A 27,116-nucleotide genomic window follows, 5' to 3' on the forward strand; every position below is an offset into this window, starting at 1 on the left:
GTGTGTGTGTGTGTGTGTGTGTGTGTGTGTGTTGTTGTTGTTGTTGTTGTTGTGGTAACTCTCACCTTCATCTGTTATGCTCCATTTCCCCCTTGAGCCATCTCATGACACACTTTCCCACCGTTGCTGAGTCCGGATGAGAGGAAGTGTTTAATGCAACAATAAAAAAAACCCGCGCACTGTAGCAAAGCTCCGACCAGCAGGCAGGTACACTGCAGAGGAAATGAACTTTTACCCACTTAATGGTGCTCCATCTTTTGAAATAAGCGGGGGAGTTTATTAATTAGGTTCACGTCTTATTCACGTTTTATTAAGAATGAATGTCACGTGCTTTCCTTGTTTATTTTTTACACTGCATACATCAGCGTGCATCGCCGTACATATGACTGCTGTTGCCCATCCGGGGGACCTTATCTCTTCACACCGGAGTGTGTGGAACTCAAGCCCCCGGCCGGCCGCTGAAGAATAGCGGTCGTTAAATATTCATCCTCCGTTCCCGGTGGCACACTTTTCTTCCCTGCAGACCGACCCTTACTGCTTCGAGACCCGCTAGAGCAGCAGCAAAGGCGTAAAGCTGTGTGAGTAATTAAGATTTTTTTTAATTAAAAAGGGGATTGTTTTTATTTTATTTTGATTTTAGTCTTTCGCTCTATTTTGACCCGTAGGAGGATGGTGAAACGTGAATATGGAGCTCCAGTAACGTGAGGATGCCCGTTCCCGAGGTCTGGTGTGTGCCAGGGAAAGGTTGGTTATAGGTGCATAAATCCACACCCATTCCCCCTCCCTCCATGCCTCCCACATACAGTGCACATCTATCTGTTTGCCTGCATGCTTTGGCTTTGGTGGGTCTTATTCTCTCCTGCAGTATAATGTTTTTCCTGGAGCTGGATTGCCCGGTGTTTCTCCCAGCCCGTTATTATAAGACTAAACTAAATCATGTAAGGAAATGCAGAATTGTTAGGTAACTGCTGTGTGTTGTGCAAGCTTTTTGCCACAGGCCTGTAAACTTACCTGATATCCGACCAACTCCTGACTACAAGAAGTGCTGCAGGTGTAATGCTGCTCCACTAGATAGCAGCAGATTACTTTGTGTGTATGTGTGTGTGCATGTGTGCGTGGATGTATGTGTGCAAAGTGACAAAGATGGTCTACAGCTTCCCCTTGGGACCTGAATGCGTTTGATGAGCCTCATCAAGTCCACCTCTGTCATAACTCTGCTTTTTTTGCCCCCTCCCGGGCATTTATCCCAGTTTCTCTATGTTGTCTCTTCTCCGCAAATTCTATCAAAAGATGGAGGACCACCTGCCAGCAGCGATTGCTTTGGGAAAAGGGAGACTGGCTGCAGCTCAGAGCTTTTCACATTTGATAAGGGCTTTTCATTCTCCTTCAAAGGCGGATGTACAGTTTGAAACAAATTGTGGGAAAGCCAGGGGAAGAAAAAAAAAACACTCTTTCATCACACTCTCCATCTATTTAATACACACGTGCACCCACTCAAAGGCATCTTTATGAGCAACCCTGTGCACACATGCACTGCTTGTGCCCGTTCCTGGTGTGTAATGATCAGATAGACTTACATCCAGAGACCAAAAGATCAGGATCTGGCAACCCAACACCTATACTCTGTAACAGGACTGATCCAGCAATCCGACCCCTTCCCTCTCGAAGAGGAATAATTTGGTTGATGGCACTAATAATCACAGCCCTGTTACTGATCCTTCACTGGTTCTCTGTGTATGTGTGCGTGTGTGTGTGAGAGTCATTCCTCTGTCATTGATACCTAGAGGGAAGACGTCATATCTCTAGCAAGTGGGTGCTTCTCCTGCCTCTGCTCCTTCTTCTGCTGTTACGTATGTGGAAGTAGGTTGGTGGTGGCTGCATTGCTCATTTTGAAGCTGTTTAAATTTAATATTTATTGAAAAGACGCCTGTGTGAGCAGGACACACACACACATGCACACAGCTGACAGAGTTCAGGAAACAGAGTTAGAGAATATTTAAGGTTAGAGCATAAATGTGTGTCTGGGTGCTCAGGTCAGGGTTGTTATTACATCTTTGTGGGGATGATGACATTTTACTGCCAATCAGGCTTATCTTATGCATCCCATGTCTGTCTATCTCTCTTTATCCTTCTCTGTCTCTCTCTCTCTCTCTCTCACTATCTCAACCTTTTGTATTATTTATGCCCCGCCCCCTCAGCCGCCCAGAGATCTCAAGTTTCACCTGTAGAGCCAGATGACAAATTAAGACTCCTTCTACGAGCTGCCAAAAGGAACTCTTTAAACCTACACATATACACACATACACGCGCATTGGTTGTCACACACAGGAGGGCTTGGTGAACAGAGTGGCGTGTTGAGTGAGAGAATGTGTTGTAGTGAGCAACAGAGGACAGAGTAGGTCAGAGGAAGAAGCTCGGTGTGACCCAAAGACATTTGCCCAGAGTTTTTTGCTGAAGAAGAAACTTGCAAACAGGACGCGTCAGATTTGAAGACTGCAGACACCAGCCAAGAGCGCAGCACTTCCTCTTTTGTGACGTTATTTTTGTCAGTGAAGTAGAGGTGACTATGACCGGAAAGGTTTGGATGAATGATTGCGGCTTTAACTTCAAGTCTACAGATGAAGCACTGACTGGACCGTAGAGGGAGTAGAGCTGGAGCTGGTGTAACAGCTCCATATGTTGTTTGTGTGTTTTCAGTGCTTGCATTTGCACGAACGCAAACACCGTAGGGATCAAACTGTGTGGAAATGAGTAAAATCAACACAGTAACAATCTCCTTTCAAAGAGTTTGCAGTGAGGTTTACAGTCAACACCTTGCATACTAATGTAGAATTGCAATTTACAGAAGGCTTTTAGAGCTGACCTTAAAGCCTATAGTACAGCTGGACATTGATAGATGATGGCTCTTTTCACTGAGGTTGTGTATCGCTAAGAGATTTCTGTATGGAAACTGGACATTTCTAGATGATGTCTTCATATTGTAATATAGAGATAGGAGCTCTAATCACTTTGTAAAGGATATGATATTACGACAGTATTCGTGCTAAGACAAGAACACTGACTTATCTAACTAAATGCATTTTACTGCTGTTTCTGAATGTGATAGCAATATTAATGTTAGTCTTATTTGTATGTGTGAGATTGCAGACATTCATCTATCTATCTGTCTATCTATCTATCTACCTGCACAGAAGCCTTCATGGGGACCCGATCTGGGCAGTGTCAAACTGCTTTGGCCAGGTGGACCTGTCCTTACACAGATACAGAACCCGCATATAGCTCTGGCACAAAGTCAAACAGGCACATATAAGGCAAGGAGTCTTTTAAAGGTCAGACTTTTTGGAACACAACATGCCTTTTATTGAACTTGAGACATTCTCACAGTGGTGCCTTCCAAACTCTACACATGTCATGTCTTTCTATTTTTCTTTTGAAGGTCAGCTCCATTGCATCTCGTAGAGAGGGCATGGTGTGCCCTTAGCCAAAATGCCTGGCAAGAAAGACCCCAAAAAGGACGCAAAGAAGGGTGGAAAACCTGAACCAGAGAAAAAGAAGGAGGAGGAAAAGAAAGGCAAGGATGACAAAAAGGGAGGGAAGGACGACAAGAAAGCCAGCAAGGATGATAAGAAAGGTGGAAAGGATGATAAAAAGGGTGGTAAGAAGGGAAAAGAGGAACCGCCCAAGGGGAAAGATGATGGAAAGAAAGGAAAAGACAAAGGGAAAGGCAAGAAAGTGGAGTCTGAGGAGGAAGAGGAGGAGCTCCTGAGCGATGAAGAGGATGAAGAGTTCAGTGATGAAGAGGATGAGGAAGACTCAGAGGATGATAGGAGAGGGAAGGGGCGAGGAGGCAGGGGAGCTAAAGGAAAGACAGTGGGGAAGTCTAGACGGGGTGAAGACTCAGAGGAGGATGATGATGAGGATGAAGATGACGAGGAAGACGAGGATGATGAGGATTATGGGAAATCCCAAAAAAAATCCAAGGACGATCGCCACCATAAAGGAGGGAAATCCGATGCTGACGCAAAGAAGAAAAAGGGCAAAAAGAAAGAGGAAACGCCACAGATTCCAGTGAAAGAAATCCCGAGGAAAGGTCTGAAGAACATGTCCAGGATGTTCATGAAGTTTTCAGGCTTCAAGCGACGCAGGAACAGCAGGAAGAAGCTTAAAAGTACTTCACGTTTATTCCTGGGTTTGGGGAAGAGAAAGACGCGAATTGCTAAGAAGAAACGTCGCAAGTCCAAGCTGAAGAACACCTCTCGTTTCATGATGAGATTCAATGCCAGCAAAAAGAGGAAAAAGGAGAAAGAGGCCAAAGAGAAGGCAAATGGTGGGAAGAAGCCAACCTATATGCTGCTTCGCCTGGGAGGGAACAACTCCAATGAGAAGAAAGGGGGCTTCTTCAAAGGCTTATTTGGGAAAAAGGACGGTGATGGGGCTGTTGACGACTTCAAGAACAGAAGTCTACTGTTGGGGAAGGTTGCAGCGGCAACTAACTGGCTGACGAAACGCTTCCTGTCCACCAAAATGCGGGAAAATTCAGAACAGCATGGCTGGCAAGGGCATAGAGCTCACAGTCGGCAAGCCAGCTCCCGACGTTATCTCCAGGGTTACCAAAACAATGGTTATGAGCATGATGAAGATGTGTACGGATACCAGAAAGTATATGAAGGGTATGATGACGGTTATGGAGATGAGGCAGCATATGGAAATCATGGTCATTATGGTTACTATGACAATGACAATGGGGCAGGGGGAGCAGGATATCAAGACCTTGGTTACTATGAGGATGAAGGATTCAATGATCCAAATGCAGAATATTATCCTGGTGTTCTTTATGATGAGAGCACGGGGGAATATTATAACCCTTATTCCTCTGCTGATTACTATGCTTACGAGCAGCAGCAGGCAATGTATGGTGATGAGGATCTGGACTACTATGCAGTAATGGGTGATGACCATATGTATGGAGGAGAGGTGGATGGGTTCCTTGACCCTCAGACTCAGGGCTATTATGATGAAAATAATCAGGGAGTTTACTATGGTGGCGAACAAGTGGGCTATTATGACATTGGACAGGCAGGTTATTATGAGAACCCTTATGTATCATCTATGGGAATGCAAGGTGGATTTGCGCAGGACTATCAACTTAGCTATACTGATGTTGGCATGCCATACCAAGACTTCAGCTCCCAGCAGGCAATTGGATTCCCTCCAGGAGGCCAACAGGTGTTTGGGTTTGGAGACCAAGTTGTAGGTCAAGGACAGTACCTTTATGGAAACCAGAATGTTGGCCAGATGGATCAGTATGGAGATGATAGCAGTTTAGTTCAAGGGGGGGAGATGACGTTTAGAGTTCCCAGACCTCAAGTGCGCCTTTTTGGGAAAGAACGTCTAGATGTTACCTTGCCTCCTCCACCAACTTTGCCGCCTGATCCAGAATTTGAAGACATGTCAGAAATCCAGTACGAAGACCAGATTCCTCTCGTGCCAGGTCAGCCTGGTGGCATGATGTCATTACAGCAACAGATGGCAATGTCACCACAACAACAAATAATGATGTCTTCGCAGCAAAATCTGTTGCCCCCTCAAGAACCAATAATGATGTCCCCTCAAATGATATCACCTCAGCAGCAAGTCATGTCACCGCAGCAGCAGATGATGTTACAACAAGACCAGAGTATGTCCCCCCAAATGATGTCATCGCCAATTATGTCACCACAGCAACAAATGATGTTAACGCAGCAGCAGCCGATGTTGCCACAACAACAGATGATGTCCCAGCAAATGATGTTGCCACAGCAGCAGACGATGCCCCAGCAAATGATGTTGCCACAGCAGCAGATGTCACAAGAGATGATGTTCCCACAACAGCAAATGATGTCACAGCAAATCATGTCACCACAAGAGCAAATGATGCCACAGCAAATGATGCTGCCACAACAACAGATGATTTCACCACAGGTAATTCAAGCTGTGCAGTGTCATTGAACCTGACAATGTTCTTAAAGCTAGAGAGTCACAGGAGGGTGACTTTGCTGACTTTCAGTGTGATTCATATTGCACTGTAAATATGAAAAAGAAAAAAATAGGAAATTCAAAAGAGTACACATGCACTGCCCTTTCAAGTTACACAGTTCTCTTGTTTTAAATAATCCCACCACACGGAGAAATGTGGCAGTAACATATTCAATAAATAAAGAAAATATTGCTCAACATTGTTCAATTCAGTTTTTCTATATAGTGCCTAATCACGATAACAATTGCCTCAAGGTGGTTTATATTGCAAGGTAAAGACCCTACAATTGTATAGGGAACAATCAGACCACCACGACAGCGGTAAGGAAAAACTCACTTTTAACAGGAAGATACCGACAGAAGCAGGTTCAGGGAGGGACGGCCATTGGTTGGGGGCGAGGGGAGGGAGACAAAATAAAAACACACTGTGCAGAGAGCCAGAGATTAGTAATAACTAAGAGAGTGAATAGCGCTGAGTGAAGAAGAAACATTCATCATCGGAAGCCTCCAGAAGCCTAAGCATTGTACAATTTAACTAAGGGAGGGTTTGGGGTCGTATGATCCAGTCTGATCCAATCTTAAAAGTAGAGCAGGTGTCTGTCTCCCAAGTTCAAACTGGGAGCTGGTTCCATAAAAGAGTGGCTTGAAAGTGTCTGCCTCCCATTCTACTTTTAAATACTCTGGGAGCCACAAGTAAACCAGCAGTATGAGAGAGAAGTTGGGGTAATATGGTAAATTTAATTCTAGATTTAATATGGAGCCAATAAAGTGAAGCCAGTATGGGAAAAATATGCTCTCTCTTTCCCTCCAGTCCCTGTCAGTACTCTTACCAACTGAAGGCTTTTCTTTTGGGGGGGGGGGGGGGGGGTTAGGACAGCCTGATAATAATGAATTACAATAGTCCAGTTTAGAAGTAATAAATGCATGAACTACTTTTTGAGATGAGATGGGATGTTTCTATTTTTAGATTCTCAGTACTAAGTACGATTAGTGATAGCAGCATTAATTTCATTTCATTTCATTTGAACTGGAAATAGCGATAGATAATCAATAAGCCAATGTTAGATAGGTGTAGCTGCTTTTTTTTGCTTATGACCAACAATGTGATAAATAGTTCTTTGAAATAATTAGTGTAACATTTTCTTGATGAAAAATAATATTCCAGGCAAAATCAGCTTGCAAATCTGATAACTGCTTTTCACAGCCTGTAAATTACTGGGCTAAAGTCCATGTTTCCATTTTGAACATAAAGCTTTGTGCTCTTTCAGCAGCAGATGATGACTGACCCAATGATGATGCCACAGCAGCAGGGTTATGGGCCACCATCCATCCCTACTCCAACTGCAATGATCATTAAGCAAGCAAACATGTCCCCTCTTCCGGGACGCCGTATTCAACCCTCTCCGACACCATCCCGCCGTTCTGTCATTATGCCCTCCCCACAAATGCAACGTCATCCTCCTGCTATGGCTTCCCCAGTACCCTCTCCTATGTTTGCACAAAGACGCAGTCCCTCTCCACAGCCATCCATGAGGAGTGGTTTAATTAATGCCCAAAGACCGCCCTCTATTATGTCTAGGCAACTCTCACCTCCTTCCTCGCCTATGGCCTCCCCGCTTGCTCGTCGTAGAATGCAACCTCAGAGATCACCCTCTCCCCTGGCTCGAGGTCCTTCAGCCCCCCACTCTCCCCGTGCCTCAATGATCCGGCATAGTCCCCCACCGTCACCAAGACCATCAATGAGGCGACGATCTCCACCTTCTTCACCTCGTGCTTCCATGAGAAGGCGAAGTCCTCCACCAGCACCCAGTCCTGCCCGCAGCCCATTTGAAGCTAGAAAGATTCATAGGTCACCATCTCCTACCCTCTCTCCTGCTCATGTATCTCCCCCCCTCTCTCCACAGCTCAGCAGAAGACCATCTCCTTCCCCATCTCATCGTAGCTTATCTCCTGCTGGGCCCCGGCCTCACCTATCATCCCCTACTCTTTCTCGCCGCTCAACTCGACTGCTTAGGGATCCAACACCAGTGGCCCGGCCTAGGATGGGTGGAAATGTTCCTTTAGGTACTGTCAGACCCTCCCCTATGGGTCTCCGAGGACGTCCAGTGCCCCCACCAACCCAGAATGTGCGTCCTTTTCGTGCCTCCTCTATAAGAAGCAATAGGTCTTCTGTTCTCACAGTGGACTCCTCGCTTCACTCCTCTCCTTTCCACTCCCCTCACATGGTCCACCGTGCTCCCTTGAGGAGAAGAGAATCTGGAAGATTACCTCCTCGTCCCATTGCTCGAGGACGTCCACTCATGGCCCCGCGGTCAGTAAGAAGTATGCCACCCCCTTCCCCACAGTTGTCCATTAAACACATACCGCACTCCGCGTCCCCGCACCTCTCTCCTCGAGTCTCCCGTCAGCCCTCCCCCCTCCTGCCCCCACGTGCTGTCCACTCGCCTACTTACACACCAGAAATGATGCCCTATGCTGATCCTTACACTCAACAGTCACATCAATTTGTAGCTCCATCTTCTCCCATGCTTTCTGGTGCTTTGCAGAACCAGTCTCTCCGACAAGCCTCCTTCTCATCCCCCCTTGGACCTCAGGTAGCCCAAATGGTAGTGATGGAGGATATGGTTCCTGAAGTAGACCCTTATGTTCCCTTGTCCCCTACTTTGTCTGGTGCAATGCAAAACCAGGCTATTCGTGATGCCTCCTATGTCCCCTCACTCCAGAGACCAGTGTCACCTTATGGTCAGCCTATGGCACCCTCATCTCCTATGCTGTATGGGGCTCTGCAAAATCAAGCTCTACGAGATGCATCTTATGTTTCCCCTTTACAAAGGCCAGTGTCACCTCTTGAACCTTCTCTGTCCCCTTCTTCTCCATTACTATCTGGAGCTCTGCAAAACCAGGCAGTGAGAGAAGCGTCCTATGTATCTCCTATTTATAGACCTCAATCCCCTTATCCCCCATCTGTACCTCCATCTCCAGTGCTCCCTGAAGCCATGAGACATGGACAGGCACTAAGAGGCGTAGCTTCCTATCAGACACAGTTCAGTTTGCCATATGGACCAACTGTTGTTACACCATATGATTATATCTCTGAGCCTGCCCCTGCACCGCTGCTCCATGATGCACTGCAAAACCGATCTGGTTTGCAGAGTGTCTCAACTATGAGATCCCCTATGATGCAGCGTCGTAACCCTTATGCACCAGCTGGGCCTCAGCTCCACAGTGCTCTTCAGCAGAACCCAAACCTTCGTCAAGCTTCTTATCACACTCCTGTGCAACTCAGACGATCTCCATATGGACCCAAACCACCCTCTTCCCCAGCATTAGGAAGTGCCCTGCAAAACCCACAGTTGATGCAAGCGTCTTACCGTCTGCCAGATGGAACTTTGGTTTCGCCATATGCAGATCCACGTTCCTCCCCATTGCTTGGCCATGCCCTGCAAAATCAGCAAGTTCGTGGAGCTTCGTATGTTTTGCCCGATGGATCGATCAGGGTACGTAAATGGAATATGTCAGTTATGTAGGCTACAACAACAGCTGCCTCATTACATTATACTCTTCTAATTCACACTCTGCCTCTACCCACATAGGACCCTCGTATGCCTCAGAAGCCAATGTCTCCTAACCTCTCGAGAGCTCTTCAGAATCAGAACCTTAAGACTGCTTCATATACTCTTCCGGATGGGACCATTATCGATCCTAGACAGCAAGTAATCCATGTCTTATGTTCCTTTCTTAACTCGTTCTTTTCATCATCTGTTTGTTCAAAATAAGGAATCTTTTAATACATTTTTCTCTATTTGTTTTTGCTCATTCAGCAACCCATTTCCCCAAACTTGGCTAAGGCCCTAAGCAACCCAGTTTTGCGTGAGGCCTCCTACTCTCTCCCCGATGGGACCATTGTGATTGACCCCAAGAAACAAAAGTCCCCCAATCTCGCAGCAGCACTTCAGAACCCTTACCTCAAAAGTGCATCCTACACCTTGCCAGATGGCACCATCATCATTGATCCACGCAAACCTGTCTCTCCAAACCTTTCCGGTGCCCTCCAAAACAGCGCCTTGCAGAGTGCCTCATTCAAATTACCAGAAGGGTTTCAAGACCCCAATATACCCATATCACCAAACTTGACCAAGGTTAGTTATTGATATGTTATGTGCTATGAATTTCTCTTTCAACTCACCCTCTCTTCCCCACATAGCAGGACTTGTGTAAAAGTTAACAAGTATAAGTATCATGTCTTCAAAAGTTCTCGTGGCTCCAGTTTGTCTAATAATCACTGTTGACCTGAGGTGCCTCTTTAATTCACTGATGACTAAATCATTTGTCTCTGTTTTAAAACTTAGGCTCTCCAAAACCCAGCCTTGAAAGGAGCTTCATACACGCTCCCAGATGGAACTATTATCGTTGACCCAAGAAAACCAAAGAGCCCCAACCTGGCAGCTGCCTTGCAGAATCCTTATTTAAAGGGTGTGTCCTACACCCTGCCCGATGGAACCATCATCATTGACCCACGGAAGCCAGTTGGCCCTGATCTCTCTAAAGTGCATACCTGTTAAAAATAGTATATCATTTAGCTTTGCTACAGTAATCTATTACTATTTATCACTATTTACTATTACTATTTATACTATTCAATAAAGTATAAAGTAAACATTATTTGTATTGCTTTTATTTATGTTTTTATTGCTGTTTTAGTTGCATTTTTTTTGCTTCTAAAGTTAAGCATAACATTCTAGCTATTACAGACTATTGAAATGAAGTGTAATATTGGGGACATTTTAGTGACCTAAACTGCACTCTTGAGTAACTTCTCTGCTTTTCCTCTGCCTCCTTCAGGCTCTCACGAATGCAAACCTTCGAAGTGCATCATATCGTCTTCCTGATGGGACCCTGGTAATCCCTGGTCAGCCTCCAAACCTTTCATCTGCTCTGAGGCAAAACCGGGCTCTTCGTTCTACAGGTCTCTATCATCTGTCAGAAAACTCTGTGCTGACAGCCGTGCCCAAACCTACACCTCCCAACCTATACACTGCGCTGCAGAAGGAAGATATGCGTGGCGCCAGTTTCAGGTAGGAAACTATTCTGTTACTGGAAACTATCACAAGTGACCTGATTAGGTTTTTCCAGGTAAATGACCTATTAGGAAATCAATCTGCAAGCTGGGGATTCATTTAAACTAACTAACAGACAAACCCAAATCATCTCCAGTTGACTTTATACAATCTGCATATGTTGATGGTTCTTTCATACTTTGATTCTGACCATTTTGCAGCATTTAGTCTTGTATACTCCACATACTAGAGAGTAAGCCCACTTAATGTTCGTGTTCACATTTTGCCAGTGTTCCACAGTTACATGCTATTCATCAATTTTCTTGTCCATTAGGCTTCCAGATAAATCACTTCTCACACGGCGGTTCCACAATCCAAGCCTGTCTGATGCCATTCAAAACCAGCAGCTTCGTTATGCTTCATACGCGGTGCCAACAGGACTGCAGGGTGAGGACAATCGCTATGCTGTGATTCCTCCGTATGGGCCACGCTCAGGCCACTGGGCCAGAAATGCCCAAGGAGGAGGGGATGGAGGTGAGGACGTTTGGGCAGCTGAGAGGGTTTTACCACATGGCACTGTGCAGAATTTATCTAAGTGGTCGATGTACAAAGAAGATGGGGTGTTAGAAGGATATTCACCCGCACCTCGATTTGTGGATGGAAAGGCTCAGGACCCAGACTGGGCTCCGGAGAGAGAGAGAGCCAGGCCGAAAGTACCAGGTCAAAGCTGGTATGACAAGGTACCTGAATGCAAGATCAACCCATTTTTAGGAGGATTTAAGTTTCTATAATTTTTTACAATTGGTGGAGAATAGATTGGCATAGGAACAAGCGTAATGTACAGATTATTCAAGCAATAACTGAGAAGCTTTAAAGCTAAATGGCCCTAGCAGCATTTCCTCATAGAGTTCACAAACATCTGAATTTCTGCATGTTTTGCATCAGCTATGCATTGAGCCGTGACTGTACACCCCAGGCTTTGTTATTTGTGAGTCCTTGACTAACTATGTACATTTCATGTGTGTGTCCAGATCTATTCTATCCTAAGCATGCCCACAACAAGCCACAGGGTTAAACGCTGGGCGGAGGGAATGGAGGACTTGACACAGCTCCCGTAAGCACAAACCATTATTAGCAGCCTCACTTCTTATTTACTTATATCACACTCTTACAAGCAGTTTATTCCCTGAGCACAGTGTAACACAGTTTATTCTATGGCTTGTTTGTTCCCAGTGTCCCTGTAAGCTCTGAAAAGCTTTGAAACACTATAATTATGTAAATTATATGTTAAGTATGTGAGTGTTATTAAAAACACATCCAGAGCAAAAACCCCACATTAGATATTTGTTTTGTTTTTAACTACAAGTCTTCGGAAATCAGAGAGCTCTTGAGTGTCTTTGAAAACGAATTAATGCTGGATGTCAAAGTGAGAGTGGGAGTGCTGCTTCAGCAGGACAATATGTGCTCAGGACATGAATTTTAATTTTCTGTGTTTAATTTCAGTGAGCTGAATGAGACCACTGTTCTGATGAACCTGAAGAAACGCTACGACCAGGATCTTGTCTATGTATGCTAAATCACTCATTTGCAGATTAAATAACGTAATATCATAAAATGTCACGGACACTGCCAGCTGCCTCAGTTCGTTTACCCTCCCTTTTGTCCTTTTGTCCTTCTGTCATCTCTGTCTTCCACTCAGACCTACATAGGCAGCATCCTTGTGTCTGTGAATCCATACAAGTTGCTCAACATTTACGGGACAGACATGGTGCTCCTTTATGAAGGTCATGGACTGAGTGATAACCCCCCGTAAGATCTGTGTTTGTGTGTGTGTGTGTGTGTGTGTGTGTTTGGGCTTTTGCATGTGTTGGACCTGTTAGAGTTTCTGCAAAGAGGTAATGCAAGATAGGCCATTTTTGAGTATTTTACTATTAATAAACTGCACAAGATTATTAGGCTCGAAATGATTTAATTCTAACTTTGTCTCAGAAGTGTGACAAAGGTCAGGCATTTTCCTATGAATTTAGCAAGAAGTCACCTTTTCTAGACTATTTATTTATTTATTTATTTTTGTAGACTACCCGTTTTTGGATTTATCAGATGTGAAGATGTCTGCCTTGTTTAGAATATAATGAATTAGACGACACTAGCCCTGTAGTTCTAAACTGAAAAAGTCGACAGGAGCTTTTCTTTTTGTTTATAAAGCAAAAAAAGCAGGTAGCTAGCTAGCATTATAGTTCAGCTTAAAGGATGCTGTTATTTTTTACATTCGGTCAGGCTGCCACAAGCAAAGTGATACACTGAGCTGACATAGTTCAGAATAAAGAAAATAGTTCCTTCATGAAACGTTTTTGGGGGAATAAACGGGTTGTAATTCATTGCAAGAGACATTGCTAATGACTTTTTCAAATGCAGTTTTTGGCAGTTTAATACACTTTATTCTAGAGAAAGGCAGACGTCTACACAGCTAATTTCTCCTGGTGACCTTAACCCCAAAATCTAGATGCATAAATAAAACTAAAGGCCAGAGAATGGTTCATGGTTCAGAAAAAGTTGGAACCACAATTGTTTGAAAATGGAGTGCTTATTGAAACAATTTTTTGAAAAAACAAAAATATTAATTTGCATCTACATGAGTTTTAAAAAATGTATTGTGTAATTCATTTTGGTTTTTGTGGGTGAAAAAATTCACACTGATGACGCAAAAGTCTCAAAAACTCACAAAACACCACGTATCAAATGTGATACACTAGCCGTTAAAAGGTTAAACCTTTAAGTGAAACCTTTACAGCTGTGTTTGTGTGGGCATACGCTGTCCCACTACATCTGTCTACATGTGTCGTAAGCTGTGCTCTGAGATCCTGTACGGCGGTAAATAAAGGCGTTAAAGGCCAGCACTCTCAGGTGTTAGTAACAGGCTCGCCTTACACTGTTAATGGTCTGTTGCCAAGGGAGAGTTTGGTTATGGATTTCACTGCCACTTCTACACACACCAAGCTGACATGCACACAGCTGGTGTGTGTGTGTGTGATTTTATTCTAATTCGACATCTTTCGTTGTGTTGCAGTCATCTCTTTGCCATTGCTAATCTCTCATATACCACCATGATGGATGCCAAAAAAGATCAGTGTATAGTGATCAGGTATGAACTGCTGATTAAAGTCTGATTAAAGGCATCATAAAACGAGCGCTATAAATCATTCATATTGGTGGTTTTTGTTATTCCAGTGGAGAAAGTGGGTCAGGGAAGACTGAGGCCACTAAATTGATCCTGCGTTACCTGACAGCCATACACCACAAACGCAATGTCACACAGCAGGTATATGTCCAGTGTCCAATTCTTTTGTATGAGTGGACAGACACAGAATGAAGCTCATATTCAGTTTAAACTAACTTTTTTTTCTCTCACATCGTGGTCTTTAAATCTATCTTCTGCCTTCAGATAGAGGTAAAGTATTCTCATCGCTTCCCCCATATTTTGCTCTCTTTACCGTCATACTGAAAGTGCTCATAGTAATTTTCCCTCTGTGCTGACTGGGCAGATCCTTGAGGCCATGCCCCTGTTGGAGTCTTTTGGGAATGCCAAAACAGTGCGCAACGACAACTCTTCACGCTTTGGCAAATACACGCAGATCTACATGAACGAGTGAGTAGTAACAACATTCTTCTTCTTTCAGCTGCTTCCTTTTGGTGTTGGTGTTACGCCAAAAAGGGATTTCCGATGTTTCAGTGTGTTTTTTTATTTGTAATAATTTTGCTTTTATTGTTAGGTAGACTGTAATCTATAGCATTTATGAAGAGGCTATATATAAAATAAAGAAACGGCCTATTTTGTGACTCTACTCTGTGTTATACATTATCTCGCCCGTTTTGGTCACTTGAAATGTCTTTATAGATCTGTAATGTTATCCCTGTATCATAACACACACACAGAAACACACACACATGCACACACACAGAGAATTGGTGACACTGGGTTTACTGGGGAATATGCTAATATGCCCCACTGGCACAGTTAGATAAGGAGTTGATTTTCTGTTAGAACTGTGACAGAGAGCACATTACACATGCATGACTTGTTACTTAACTCAGCCTTACTCTGTGTTTGCATGTGTGTGTGTGTGTGTGTGTGTGTGTACCTGACTGTGTAATTTTACCAGGGGTGTAATCAGCGGTGCCATAACGTCTCAGTACCTGCTGGAGAAGTCACGCATTGTCTTTCAGGTGAAAAACTCTCAAACACACGTATTCACACAACAGCTCAGGTGGAGTCTTTTTACCACTGAGTCATGAGCCCCATTCAGACATGCACTCCTTTCCATTAATCTAATGCCATCTGAACCTAGCGCTACATATCCTAGTAGGCACCCTGTTCACTTTTCCTGTAAAACCTGCAACAGCAACCTTTCTTGGTACTAGGCCACTTACACGTCACCGAACGGCATTTGCGTTGAAGAACAGGCAAGCACAAAGTCGTAGCAGTGTCTTACCTGTGTAATTAAGTTCACTGTTAAGAAAAGTTCAAGTAAAATTTAAACATTGCTCTGTGATGTGCTTTTGCCATCCACAGTCCAGATATACCTCTAAGCCTGGTCTAAGGGAGAATTAAATATTCACATACTGTGGCTCTAATAACAGTGACGTATATCTGAATGGCTTTGAATGACAGACAGCTGTGTCTTACAGACAGATGTAGAGATGTAGCCCGAGACTTTCTTCGTGGTCGCTTTCATCTGGTCACACATCCTTTGAGTATCCCTCAAATATGTGTTTCTCTGTCAACGGCATTATGTGTGTCCGTTTCAGTCATAAGAGATTTAAACTGCTAAGCAGTCCTAGTGTGTGTGCGCATGTGTCAGAGTGACTTTTTTCTGTATGTGTGTCTATTCACAGGCCAAATCAGAGAGGAACTATCACATCTTCTATGAGATGTTGGCAGGCCTTCCTCCTCATGAGAAGCACTCGCTGTACCTGCAGGAAGCTGAGACTTACTACTATCTCAATCAGGTGCTCAGATTCAAACACGCAGACATCCATCAGATATCAAAGAAAATCACAAGGACATTAATCTCCTGTAGAGTTACCATTAGTATAACTGCTACTTCAGTAAGCCTTAAGCCATTAAGTCTTGGGACTAAAATTCAATAAGAACCATACTGCAAAAGCAGCCCAAGAGTTTCTTGAGGCAAAGAAATGGTATAATCTGTAATGACCAAGACAGTCACCCGATCTCAGCCCAATAGAGCATGCTTTTCAGTTACTGAAGCCTAAACTGGATGGAGAGAGACCCACAAACAAACAGCAACTGAAGGCAGCTACAGTAAAGCCCTGGAAGAGCATCTGTGTCACGTTATCTATAATATATATATTTGAATTCCTAAAAAGTTAATGGAATTTTTTTGTGAAACCCATTTAATTAAAGCTGAAAGTCTGCACTTGGATTACATGTTGATTGTTTTATTTAAAATCCACTGTGGTGGCGTGCAGTGTGATCCAAAATCAGCCATTGTTAAACCAGTCCTGAACAATGAAAGAGATCAGACTAATGTCACAGTATTAATACAGCACAGAAATGGCCATTTCATTGCTCACAGATTTAAAACCATGAAACCACAGCCTATCCTGGTGAATAGGATTAACATTATACTTGTTGAACGTCCACTTTTCAACATTTATATTGAAACACAGGTGTGCGTAACTGCAGCCTAGCAAAGCTGCAGGCACAGCTGTAGTCTTGTTTCTTCTTTGTCAGCTGTCCTGCCAACACCAGGTTTTTTTTTTCCACACAAAAAGAATTAATTAGGGCCATTTGTTCATAATTATGACATTTTCTGTTTGTTTTTTCACCTCTGGGCTTTATTTCCAAGCTGATTTGCGCTGTTGTATTTCTTTATGAGGTAGTGTTCATCTTGGACTATTTCCCACCCAGTTAGCGGTGTGTTTGTGGTAATTACAACAACATTTTTTGAAGAGTAACTTAGCACCGAGCTGAGAGATAGCGTGTCATTGCTCTCCCTGACTGAAAGTGTGCTGACAAGTGAGCCCTTTTGCACTCGTAACTGCAATCGCCAGTGAGGTCACGGTGCTCTGATACACCCTGAAGTGGATCCTCCCCATCACTGCACCAAGAGACTCAAATCACTGATAAGTTGCTCTTAAATTAGACCTAAAGAGGGTAAAATGTCTTTTTCCTAACGGTGCACGTGTGTGTCCATGCATGCAGGGAGGGAACTGTACCATAGAGGGAAAGGATGACGGGGAGGACTTCAGGCGTTTGCTGAGTGCCATGGACATCCTGTGTTTCACCCCAGAGGAGCAAAATGGCATCTACAGACTTCTTTCCTCTGTCCTTCATCTGGGGAACATCTACTTCCAGCCACACCTGGTCTGTCTTTCAAACACAAACATGTATTTAGTTTCACGACCTAATGGTGAGGATGACGTTGGCAGTAATAATGACAGTGACTCCATATGTATGTGTCTGCGACTGTGTCCCGCAGGCTGAGGGTCAGGAGGTCGCGTCAGTGGTGAGCACGCAGGAGATAAGGGTGGTGGCTGAGCTGCTGCTGGTCTCACCCGAGGGCCTAGAGAAATCTGTCACCTTCAAGCTGACAGTAAGTGGTGCACACTTTTGCAGAAACAGCCCCGTGCACACACCACAGATATGATTATTTCTGTAACAAAATATAGATGTTAGATATCAGAGATGTGTTTGATCCCCCAGGATACGGTGCGGGAGAAGATCTATACTCCGCTGACAGTGGAGAGTGCTGTGGATGCCAGGTGAGTGAGTGACTGAAAGTCTCAATCTGTTAAATTAAACATGATGCACCTTGCTCTGCTTGGGGGAAAAAAACTGAAAATCTTAGGGCTTTTTAATGTCCTCATGTTTTTTTCACCCCCTGCTTTAAAATCATACCAGGAGACTGCTGAGAGGGAGCCAAGAGTCTGTGATATTCTCTTCCAATCTTTGGTAGAGGCATGTGAGGACAAAGGACGTCAGGGCTTGAAGTGGGGGGGGGGGGGGGGGGGGGGGTTTCAGATGTCCTCTGTTTCCATAGGAACCGGGTTTTCTGTTTCCATAGAAACCTTATTGTGCGTTTTTCATAGAGATGCTGTTGCCAAGATCCTGTATTCGCTGCTGTTTAGTTGGCTGACGGAGCGCATCAACGGACGCGTCTACCCTCGCAACGAAGCCCTCTCCATCTCCGTGCTGGACATTTATGGATTTGAGGTCAAACTGAAGAGCACTCGCAGTAACGTCACATCTGTGTTTGTGTCTGAGCTGACCCGTATGCTAAGTGACTCACATAACCCCCGGTTGTCTCTTCTGTGTGTCCTCCAGGAGCTACAGGTGAACAGTTTTGAGCAGCTGTGCATCAACTACGCCAATGAAACTTTGCAGTTCTACTTTAACAGGGTCATTTTCCAGGAGGAGCAGGTCAGAGAACCACAAGTTAATGTGTTCATTTCCCATTTAGTTCACATCAGTGACATCACTGACCAGTTTGTTAGGTACACCTGTTCAACTTTTCATTAATGCAAGTATCTAATTGCCCAATCACATGTCAGCAACTCTATGCATTTAGACATGTAGATGTGGTCAAGACCACCTGCTGAAGTTCAAATTGATTTAAGTGATTCTGAACATGGCATAGTTGTTGGTATGAGATGTGTCCGAATGGTTTAGAAACTGCTGATCTGATGGGATTTTCCCAAACAACCATCTCAAGGATTTACAAAGAACAGTCTGAAAAAGAGAAAATATCAAATAACCGGCAGTTTCTCTGTGAAAATGTTGTTTTGATGTCAGAGTTCAGAGCAGAATGGCCAGACTTCTTTAAGCTGATAGGAAAGCAACAACCAATGTATCCAAAAGAATGAATGCACAATGCCTTGAAACCTGAAGCAGATGGGCCACAGCAGCAGAAGTCCACACTGGGTGCTGCTACTGTCAGCTAAACACTGAAACTGAGGCTATAATTGACACGGGCTCACCAAAACTGGACAAAAGATTAGAAAAATGTTGCCTGGTCCACTGAGTTTCAATTTCTGCTGCAACATTCAGATGGTAGAATCCAAATTTGGCATAAACATCATGAAAGAATGGATCCATCCTGCCTTGTATCAATGCTTCAGGGTGATGTTGGTGTAATGGTGTAATGGTGTGGGGATATTTTCTCGGCACACATTGGGCCTCCTTAGTGCCAAATGAGCATTGTTTAAACACCACAGCCTACCTGAGTATTGCTGCTTACTATGTCCATCCCTTTATGACAACAATGTACCCATCGTCTGATGGTTGCTTCCAGCAGAATAATACACCATGTCACAAAGCTCAAACCCTCCCAGACTGGTTTCTTGAACATAATGGGTTTCACTGTACTGAATGGCTTTCACAGTCACCAGATCTCAATCCAGTACAGCACATTTGGGATGTTGTGGAACAGAAGGTTCACATCATTGATTTGCAGCCAACAAATCTGCAGTATCTGTGTGATGCTATCATGTCACAAAGGACAAAAATCTCTGAAGAATGTTTCTGAGCAGCTTGTTCAATCTATACCATAAAGAATTAAATCAGTTCTGAATGTCAAACATGAGCACAAACTAGCAAGGTGTTCCCAATAAAGTTTTCAGTGACTGTATGTATGCAAGGCTGCCTGCAAACTATCACAATAGTTTACAGGCAGTCACAAAGCAAAAAAAACCCCCAACAACAGAAAAAACCCCGCATAGTTCACCACTGAAGCCAACAAGATAATTTAATGTAGCAACAAAAAAAGTTAAAATGACACCAGAGAAGCTTAAAGAGTTTTGTGTTAATGATACAGAAGCACAACTATGAAACCTATATTCCCGTTTCACAGTTGTAGCTCCATGTCACCCGTCTAAAAAAGGAGGTATTTCCAGAGGCACATTTAAACTCAGGCTATCAAATCTTTCACAAATCATAGCAGAAAGCAAGAAACAATTAGCAGCGAGTTAGTCGAGTTTTACACACACCAGCCTGACGAATCTTGCGCTTGTTTTGTGCTGAATTATGCTGCGTAGGAGGAGTACATGCGGGAGCAGATCAAATGGCAGCAGCAGCCCTTCGGCCACAACGAGGCATGCCTCGACCTTATTGCTGCTAAGCCCCATGGGATACTGCGCATACTGGACGACCAGTGCGGTTTCCCTCAGGTAAGCCCATTACTGTTAAACTAATAACCGTTTTCTCCAGAGTTATTGGAATTCGCTTAAATTGAATCAAAAACACATACAATATGAAAGTGAATACAATAATGGTAAACACAAGCAGTTTTTAATTAAGACAAAGGTGTTTAATGACTTATAACTCCACGGAGAGAGAAGCCCCAAGTGCGCGAAGAACAAGTGATTGAGACAGACTCAGTATGTGGAAAGCGAGCGCACTTATAATAAGCTTATATTAGATTACAGGAAACTTTGGAAGAGTTGCACTCTTTAAGCGTGCTGTTAAAAAAACACAAGCCAACAACAGCTCTAACTTCATATTTCATATCTCAGTTTTTAAAAAAATTGAGTTAAAAAAGAAAAAAAAACCCTGCACTATTGGATTTCTCATTAACCAGGAGACTGTATTGTAGCCAGCTTCAATCAATACAAAACTATCCCACATGCTCACTTAATTGCCTACCTGCTGCTATCATTATTCCCGGGGCTCCCAGTGTAAGAAGCTGTCTGAGCTCATAGTGAGATAAATGTATTATGAGTCTCTGATGCTCGGAGTGAAATATCAACACGCCGTTACATGAAAAACCCACTGAGGCGATCTGCCAAACACTCACACGCAGACACGCACAGGAAACATGTGTTTGTGCTGTAGAGGTTTAGTTTCCATGGCTCAACAACCATTAACCATCTCCAATCATTGCTAGGCAACAGACCACACCTTCCTTCAGAAGTGCCACTATCACCATGGAAACAATCCGCTCTATGCCAGGCCAAAGATGCCACAGCCAGAGTTTACCCTGAAACACTATGCAGGGAAGGTCACCTACCAGGTACTTCCTGCCTTCCCTGTTTTCTTTCTTTCCTGCTTCTCTGTGTTTTGCTTTTTAACATTTTCAACTTTTCATTTCTCAACATTTCAATCTCTTTTATAGCCTTTTTTTTTCCAGTGTTCTTCCTCTGATCATTTCCTTTTTTCCCCTCTTTTTTTGCATTCTCATATAAAGTGCATCTGGAAAGTATTCACAGCTCTTTGCTTGTCCTACATTCTGTCATATTACAGCATTATTTCAAATCACTGATTAAATTCATTTTCCACTTTTTATTCTACAAACAGTACAAAAAAAGTTTGCTTGAAATTCTTGAAAATTTATTAAAATAAAAAGCTAAAATATAACATGCACATAAATAAGAATTCACACCCTTTGCCAGTCAGATGTCAGATGTCTGTACAACGTGATTGGAGTCCACATGTGGTAAATTCAGACATACAAGGGCCGCAGGTCGGCCTCAAACTGGGGCTTTTGCATTTCAGCCGTATAGCATATGTGCACCTGCTCAAACACTGAGTTAAACAGGTGCCCATCAGATCCAAAGTCCACATTGTTCTTGGATGTAAGGATTTTAAACAATTTAAAATGAACACACACCAAAATCCACACATCTGACAGACTAAGAGCCACAGGTGCTGTTGAAATGACATTTTTAATTGAAAATTTGAGTGAGTGATTTTTCTTTTAGTTGACTAATTGCTTAACAGCTCTAGAATTGTGTGTCCATCCATCTCTTTTTTTCCATCCATTCTTGTTCAGGTTCACATGGCTTCTATTGTGAATAAATCATTGTGAAGTAGTACACGGGAGTACTGAAAAACTGTGTTATAATATTGAATGAATGTGATATAGTATTGAAGGTTATTAGGTTTTTCATCAAAATGTCTTGCTTTGGACAGTATGATTGTGAAACAGGTAGTCGCTTGCATACTGTGTGGTATGTTTTAAACATATTCTAATGTAATCTGTCAAAACCAGACTCCAGAGATATTTCCGTTCCATAAAAATCTCCCTGTCGTTCATGCATGTGGCTGTAAATTTCTGGTTTGAATCAATTTGCAATAGTTTTGAATGATTTGTGATGCAGGTCTACAAATTCTTGGATAAGAACTTTGATATGGTGCGCCAGGATGTTTTGGACCTCTTCACCCAGAGCAAGAACAGAGTGAGAAGTCGAAATGTTAAAAAAAAAATTGATTCAGATACTAAAGTATGGTGAAGCATGATATTGTAACGTGGATATTATCTGTGTCTTTCTGTGTGTGCAGATGGTTTCGAGCCTCTTCTGGAAGCACTCAGAGTCTTTGTCTCAGCAGCGGTCTAACGTGCGGCGCAGCAGCGCGGCTCGCCGTTATCAGGCCAACACGGTCAGCGCAAAGTTTCAAAGCAGCCTGCAAGAGCTGCTGGAAAAGATGGAAAGGTTTTAGGCTCATTTATCTTTTTAAAACAAGAAGACTGCATCACAGCTTTCTTTGAAATCTCTCCCTCTTTGACACTCACTCGAGTTCCCACAATACACTGAGCCTGTCATCAGTTCAGGTGAACCACAAAGTCAAGCTCAGCTACAACTGCGATGAATCAGCTGAATGTTCAGCTGACAGTCTTCTATGCATCCAGCTGACAAATCGCATAATGGGTGGGCAGTTTAAGTAGCTTTATCCTAAAGTCACACAAGGAAAAACAGTGGACCACAGTGCAGCCGTGTGCAGTAAAATTAAATGCTTGCTTTGAAGATGAGAATCGGGTCAGCTACTGTCTTTAAAGCGGTTTTGGCGGATCAACATGCTGATAAAATAACAATACAACTGAGCCAGTGTGCAGCTGAATAGGGTCAATCTGGCAATTATGTGAAATCTGTTTGTGATAATCTGGTGTTTAACTGTGACTAATTAGATTAAATCACAAATCTGTTGGCATCAAATTCACATTAACGACTTTCATTCAGACTCCAGACACAACCTCTTAGATTTGAAACAAATATTCAGAAATTACTTGCAAACTGACCATATTACCAGCAAACCTGCTTTTATATAGACATGTAACCAGATTACAATCAAACTGAGAGATGAGTCCCCCGTTGCAAAAAGACACCTGCATACCTGTTAACCTTGACTCAGAATATAAATTAAAAAGTTACTTGCCAACTTTTACCAGTCTGTATGTGAGTGGTTGCAGAGAGTCAAGCCAGACTGCAGTTGTTTGGAGACAGGTTGCCAACCACCAGGCAACTGGTGCAGTCACCTTCCAATCAAAAGTGGTCACTCAGAGGTCCGGTTTTTCCTAGTTGCCATGAGGTTGCCATCCTGTTTTTGCTGTAGTGTGACTGAGCCATGACTCTGCTTGCAGTTAAGAATCATCTGCAAGTCCCTTTGTACCAAGCCCCCCCCCCCCCCCCCCCATCTCCTCCTTTTATGGTGTGTCTGACTTAATCAGTATCATGTCTGCTGTCAGTTCTGTACAGACAGTCTCGTTGGTCCTCTCCCTGCTGCCTCTAGCTTTGCACGTGTGCACATGGAAGGACGGGGAGGTGAGCAGCGCCACACCACCAAATATGAATCGCAGTCGTGGGAAATATTAATCTCCTTTAGACTAAAGTGGTCCTGACTATCACTGGTGAAAAAAGATAATGATGCTTCATAAATGTATGAAATTGTCTGTGATGAGAGTGTCTGATGTGGGCAATGAGCAAAAGAAGGAGTGGTTTCTTTCACAGCTCTCATCAAACAACGCACACTCTATCATGGCCTTGTTCCTAAAGGCGGATTGAACAATTTGTTTTGCCGTGGTGTACCATTAGACTAAAGTGATTATCTCTGACAGCCTTATTAGCCTCAATCATGTCTCAAATAGATGAAAACTGAGGCCTCAGGAGGTCTGTCAGTCTGAAATTGTTAATAATGTAGCTCCAGCTATAAAAGTACATGCCATGCATTCTCATTTTCAGCTGGAAAGTAGACTTCCCCGCACAGTTTATCAGGTTTCATCAGCTCATGCATTTGTTTATTCACTCATCCATCCATTCATTCTCATCTATCTGTGACAGGTGTAACCCTTATTTTGTGCGATGCATCAAGCCAAACCATCTTAAGGTATATTTGCAAGTTGGATGATGTGTGCAGGCTTGCAGTGCTTTCTTGTTTAGATTTTTATTAATTTCTGTTTTTTTAAAAAAAAGCATATATATATATATGTGTGTGTGTGTGTGTGTGCATGTACATTGTGTACTGTTATAGGAGCCAGGAATGTTTGACATGGAGCTGGTCAAAACTCAGCTGCATTACTCCGGCATCATGGAGACCATCCACATCAGGAAGGAGGGTTATCCAATCAGACTGCACTTTCACAGCTTCCTATCGAGGTTGGCCACCTACTTATCTCCAAGCTGATTGTGTTTGAATCATCATTCTCAGCTTCCTTTCCTCAAATAAATTGTTTCTGCTGCCCTCTCCACTCGCTGCTTTCAGTTTTCAAAAATTGCTCAGATGATTGGTCTTTTTTTTCTGGGTAGAATACGTTTCACACACAGATTTCTTCACGCCGAAGTAGCCATCTGGCTTTTGTCACCTCCTGCAGTAGGAGAGCAGCTGAAATCAATTGATCTCACAGCGCCGTTCACTGCCAAAGTAGTCTGAGAAAAGAAAACAATGTCAGCACAGTCCAGCGTTTACAATAAGATTCACAGATAGAAGTTACCGAAGCTGTGAATGCCCAGATTCCCAATAAGCTCTCAGATTCACCACAAGTAATAAGCAAAGATACATAAGATTTAGGTGTTTTCACAGAATTCAGATTGAACTGTCACATGTCGATGCAGGTATAAAGCCCTGCTCTGCCTGAAGGATACTCCACCTGCAGACGGAGAAAACTGCGTTGCCATGCTCCAAAGACTCGGCCCAGTGAAGACCGACTCGTATCAGCTGGGTGTCAGTAAGGTGAGCGTTCTCAGAAATCTGCACACAAGTACAAATCATGAGGTCAGCTATGTCGTGCTGTAGATTTAAAAACAGATGAGTTTTTATTTGTGTGTGTGTGTTAGATTTTTCTGAAAGAGGAGTTGTATCAGCTGCTGGAGGGCAAGCGTGACCGTGTGCTGAACCTCGCTGCCATGACGCTGCAGAGATACACGCGCACGTGCTTCATCCGAAAGAACTTCATCAAATTCAAGCGCTTTCTGACTGTGTTTGAAGCTCGTAGCAGAGGCTACCTAGCCAGGTAACATGCCCATCGTGTTGCCTTCATCTAATGCTTCAAAGCATCATCACTTCACATTTCAAATGTCCTTATATATATATATATATATATATATATATATATATATATATATATATATATATATATATATATATATATATATATATATATATATATATAGCTATATATATATATATATATATATATATATATATAGATATATATATATAGATATAGATATATATTTCCTCCTCAAAAAATACAGAAAACAGAGAAAAACTCCAAATAGTCACAATCTTATTTCTCTATTCTAAAAATCTTAAAGCCGAACACTATCAGTATCATCGGTCTTTTCCTGGAAGTCGACTGAGCCTCGGCTTTCTTCAGCAGCCAACATGTTGCCCTGTTTAGTCTGGAGTTTCAGTCCTGCACTTGGCAATTTAGGCTTTAGGGTTTGGTTTCACAGAGTCAAACAGGTCAAACCTTATCTCAGACAACCTGCTTCTTTGTCCTTGATGTGAGGAGACAAGGCCAGAGGATTCAGACTGTACTTATCCATCAAAGGTGATAGATGTCTGATTCGCTGCCGGCCCACCAAAGTCCATAGATGTTCCAATTTACATTTTGTTCTACTGTGTAAAAAAATCAATAAAAAAGCACTAAAACTCAAGGTCAGACATTTCAAGACATTAATTATAGTTCAGCAGCGGCCGGTCTCCCTCTGATGAATTTGGGGAAATGATACATTAAATCTTGTTACACTGGTTGCAGCATTAATTCTTGTTAGAGTAAGATGTCAGACTTTTGAACAAAAACATGGCAATTTTATTCATTTCTTTATTTACATACAGTCATGATAAAAAGAAAGGACATAATAAAAATGATATCAACTACTTAGCAGGTTTTAAAATTAGGTAAATGCAACCTGACATCAACAAAAGTGGATTACATATTAAACTTTGTCATTGTTTTCCTTTTTTTTTTTAACAAAAATTAAAGCAAAATGCAGAAGCAGTGTGTGAGAAACTAAGTGCAGCCCATGACTTAATAGTGTCTAAAACCACATTTAGACATTTACATACAGTAATCATTTTCTGTATGACTTTATCAATCTCTCACACCTGAGTGCTCCACAGCAGAAACGTGCAAAAGCACAACAGATGCTCACATTCGCTGATGATCAATTTGATTAACAGCACCCAGCTGCTACTTACCCTCTCAATTCCTATGGAAGCAGTAAGGGTGATCTTAGTTTTACACACACTGCTGCTGCATTTTGCTTTAGTTTTTGTCAAATAAACGCACGACAGTGTAATATGTCACATTTGTTTGCTCATCTGAGATCATATTTTTGTCATTTTAACACCTGCTGATGACGTGATTGTTTTTATAACGTCCTAAAACATAAAACTTCCAAATTTTAAAATCTGATATGTCAGTGATTTTACCATGACTCTATGTACTGAACATTAAATCAGTGTTTTCTCTGCTCTCTGTTTGCTTCTTTTCAAATCCTTCATGGTTAATCCTTTCCCTGAACAGGAAAAACTTTGCTCTGAGGAGGAAGTACCTAATCAGGTTACGCTCCGTCCTGCTGCTCATCGTCAATCGCCAGCGTTACATGAGGGTAGGCGCACACGGTTTGAATAAACTGCTGGACACTTTTACATATTTCTAAAAACAAGCGAACAAATAAAAAATGAACCAGCGTGTCAAGTATGATGCTGTTGTGTTTCTGTCAGACAGTGGTGGAGCCTGCAAGGAAGGCGGAGGAGGTGAGACAGGGAGGACGTAGGGAGAATACGTCAAAGGGAGGAGGGCCGCA

The 27,116-nt window shown here is 42.9% G+C and overlaps 1 protein-coding gene across 3 annotated transcripts in view; it reads left to right on the forward strand.

Annotated features, from left to right (window-relative positions):
* Positions 1-283: 283 nt before the first annotated feature.
* myo15ab (myosin XVAb) overlaps positions 284-27,116 on the forward strand; it is a 55,347-nt gene continuing 28,514 nt past the window's right edge. For 2 of the 3 annotated variants that reach the window (XM_082537231.1, XM_082537233.1), the window contains exons 1-33: positions 284-578; positions 666-744; positions 3,192-3,329; positions 3,437-5,961; positions 7,284-9,512; positions 9,609-9,728; positions 9,837-10,154; positions 10,365-10,562; positions 10,858-11,090; positions 11,407-11,812; positions 12,104-12,186; positions 12,576-12,639; positions 12,772-12,881; positions 14,140-14,214; positions 14,301-14,397; positions 14,615-14,718; positions 15,233-15,296; positions 15,966-16,079; positions 17,296-17,457; positions 17,573-17,686; positions 17,797-17,855; positions 18,183-18,306; positions 18,418-18,513; positions 20,127-20,258; positions 20,975-21,100; positions 22,188-22,265; positions 22,369-22,520; positions 24,144-24,189; positions 24,334-24,458; positions 24,915-25,032; positions 25,137-25,312; positions 26,834-26,918; positions 27,034-27,066. In XM_082537231.1, the coding sequence (XP_082393357.1) occupies positions 3,487-5,961; positions 7,284-9,512; positions 9,609-9,728; positions 9,837-10,154; positions 10,365-10,562; positions 10,858-11,090; positions 11,407-11,812; positions 12,104-12,186; positions 12,576-12,639; positions 12,772-12,881; positions 14,140-14,214; positions 14,301-14,397; positions 14,615-14,718; positions 15,233-15,296; positions 15,966-16,079; positions 17,296-17,457; positions 17,573-17,686; positions 17,797-17,855; positions 18,183-18,306; positions 18,418-18,513; positions 20,127-20,258; positions 20,975-21,100; positions 22,188-22,265; positions 22,369-22,520; positions 24,144-24,189; positions 24,334-24,458; positions 24,915-25,032; positions 25,137-25,312; positions 26,834-26,918; positions 27,034-27,066 (8,316 nt within the window). In that variant the 5' untranslated portion in view covers positions 284-578; positions 666-744; positions 3,192-3,329; positions 3,437-3,486. The remainder of the gene's footprint in view (positions 579-665; positions 745-3,191; positions 3,330-3,436; positions 5,962-7,283; positions 9,513-9,608; positions 9,729-9,836; positions 10,155-10,364; positions 10,563-10,857; positions 11,091-11,406; positions 11,813-12,103; positions 12,187-12,575; positions 12,640-12,771; positions 12,882-14,139; positions 14,215-14,300; positions 14,398-14,614; positions 14,719-15,232; positions 15,297-15,965; positions 16,080-17,295; positions 17,458-17,572; positions 17,687-17,796; positions 17,856-18,182; positions 18,307-18,417; positions 18,514-20,126; positions 20,259-20,974; positions 21,101-22,187; positions 22,266-22,368; positions 22,521-24,143; positions 24,190-24,333; positions 24,459-24,914; positions 25,033-25,136; positions 25,313-26,833; positions 26,919-27,033; positions 27,067-27,116) is intronic. The other variant, XM_082537232.1, reaches the window with a different exon arrangement.

This window comes from Aulonocara stuartgranti, assembly GCF_965226115.1.
Source record: "Aulonocara stuartgranti genome assembly, chromosome: 6".
Lineage (NCBI taxonomy): Eukaryota > Metazoa > Chordata > Actinopteri > Cichliformes > Cichlidae > Aulonocara > Aulonocara stuartgranti.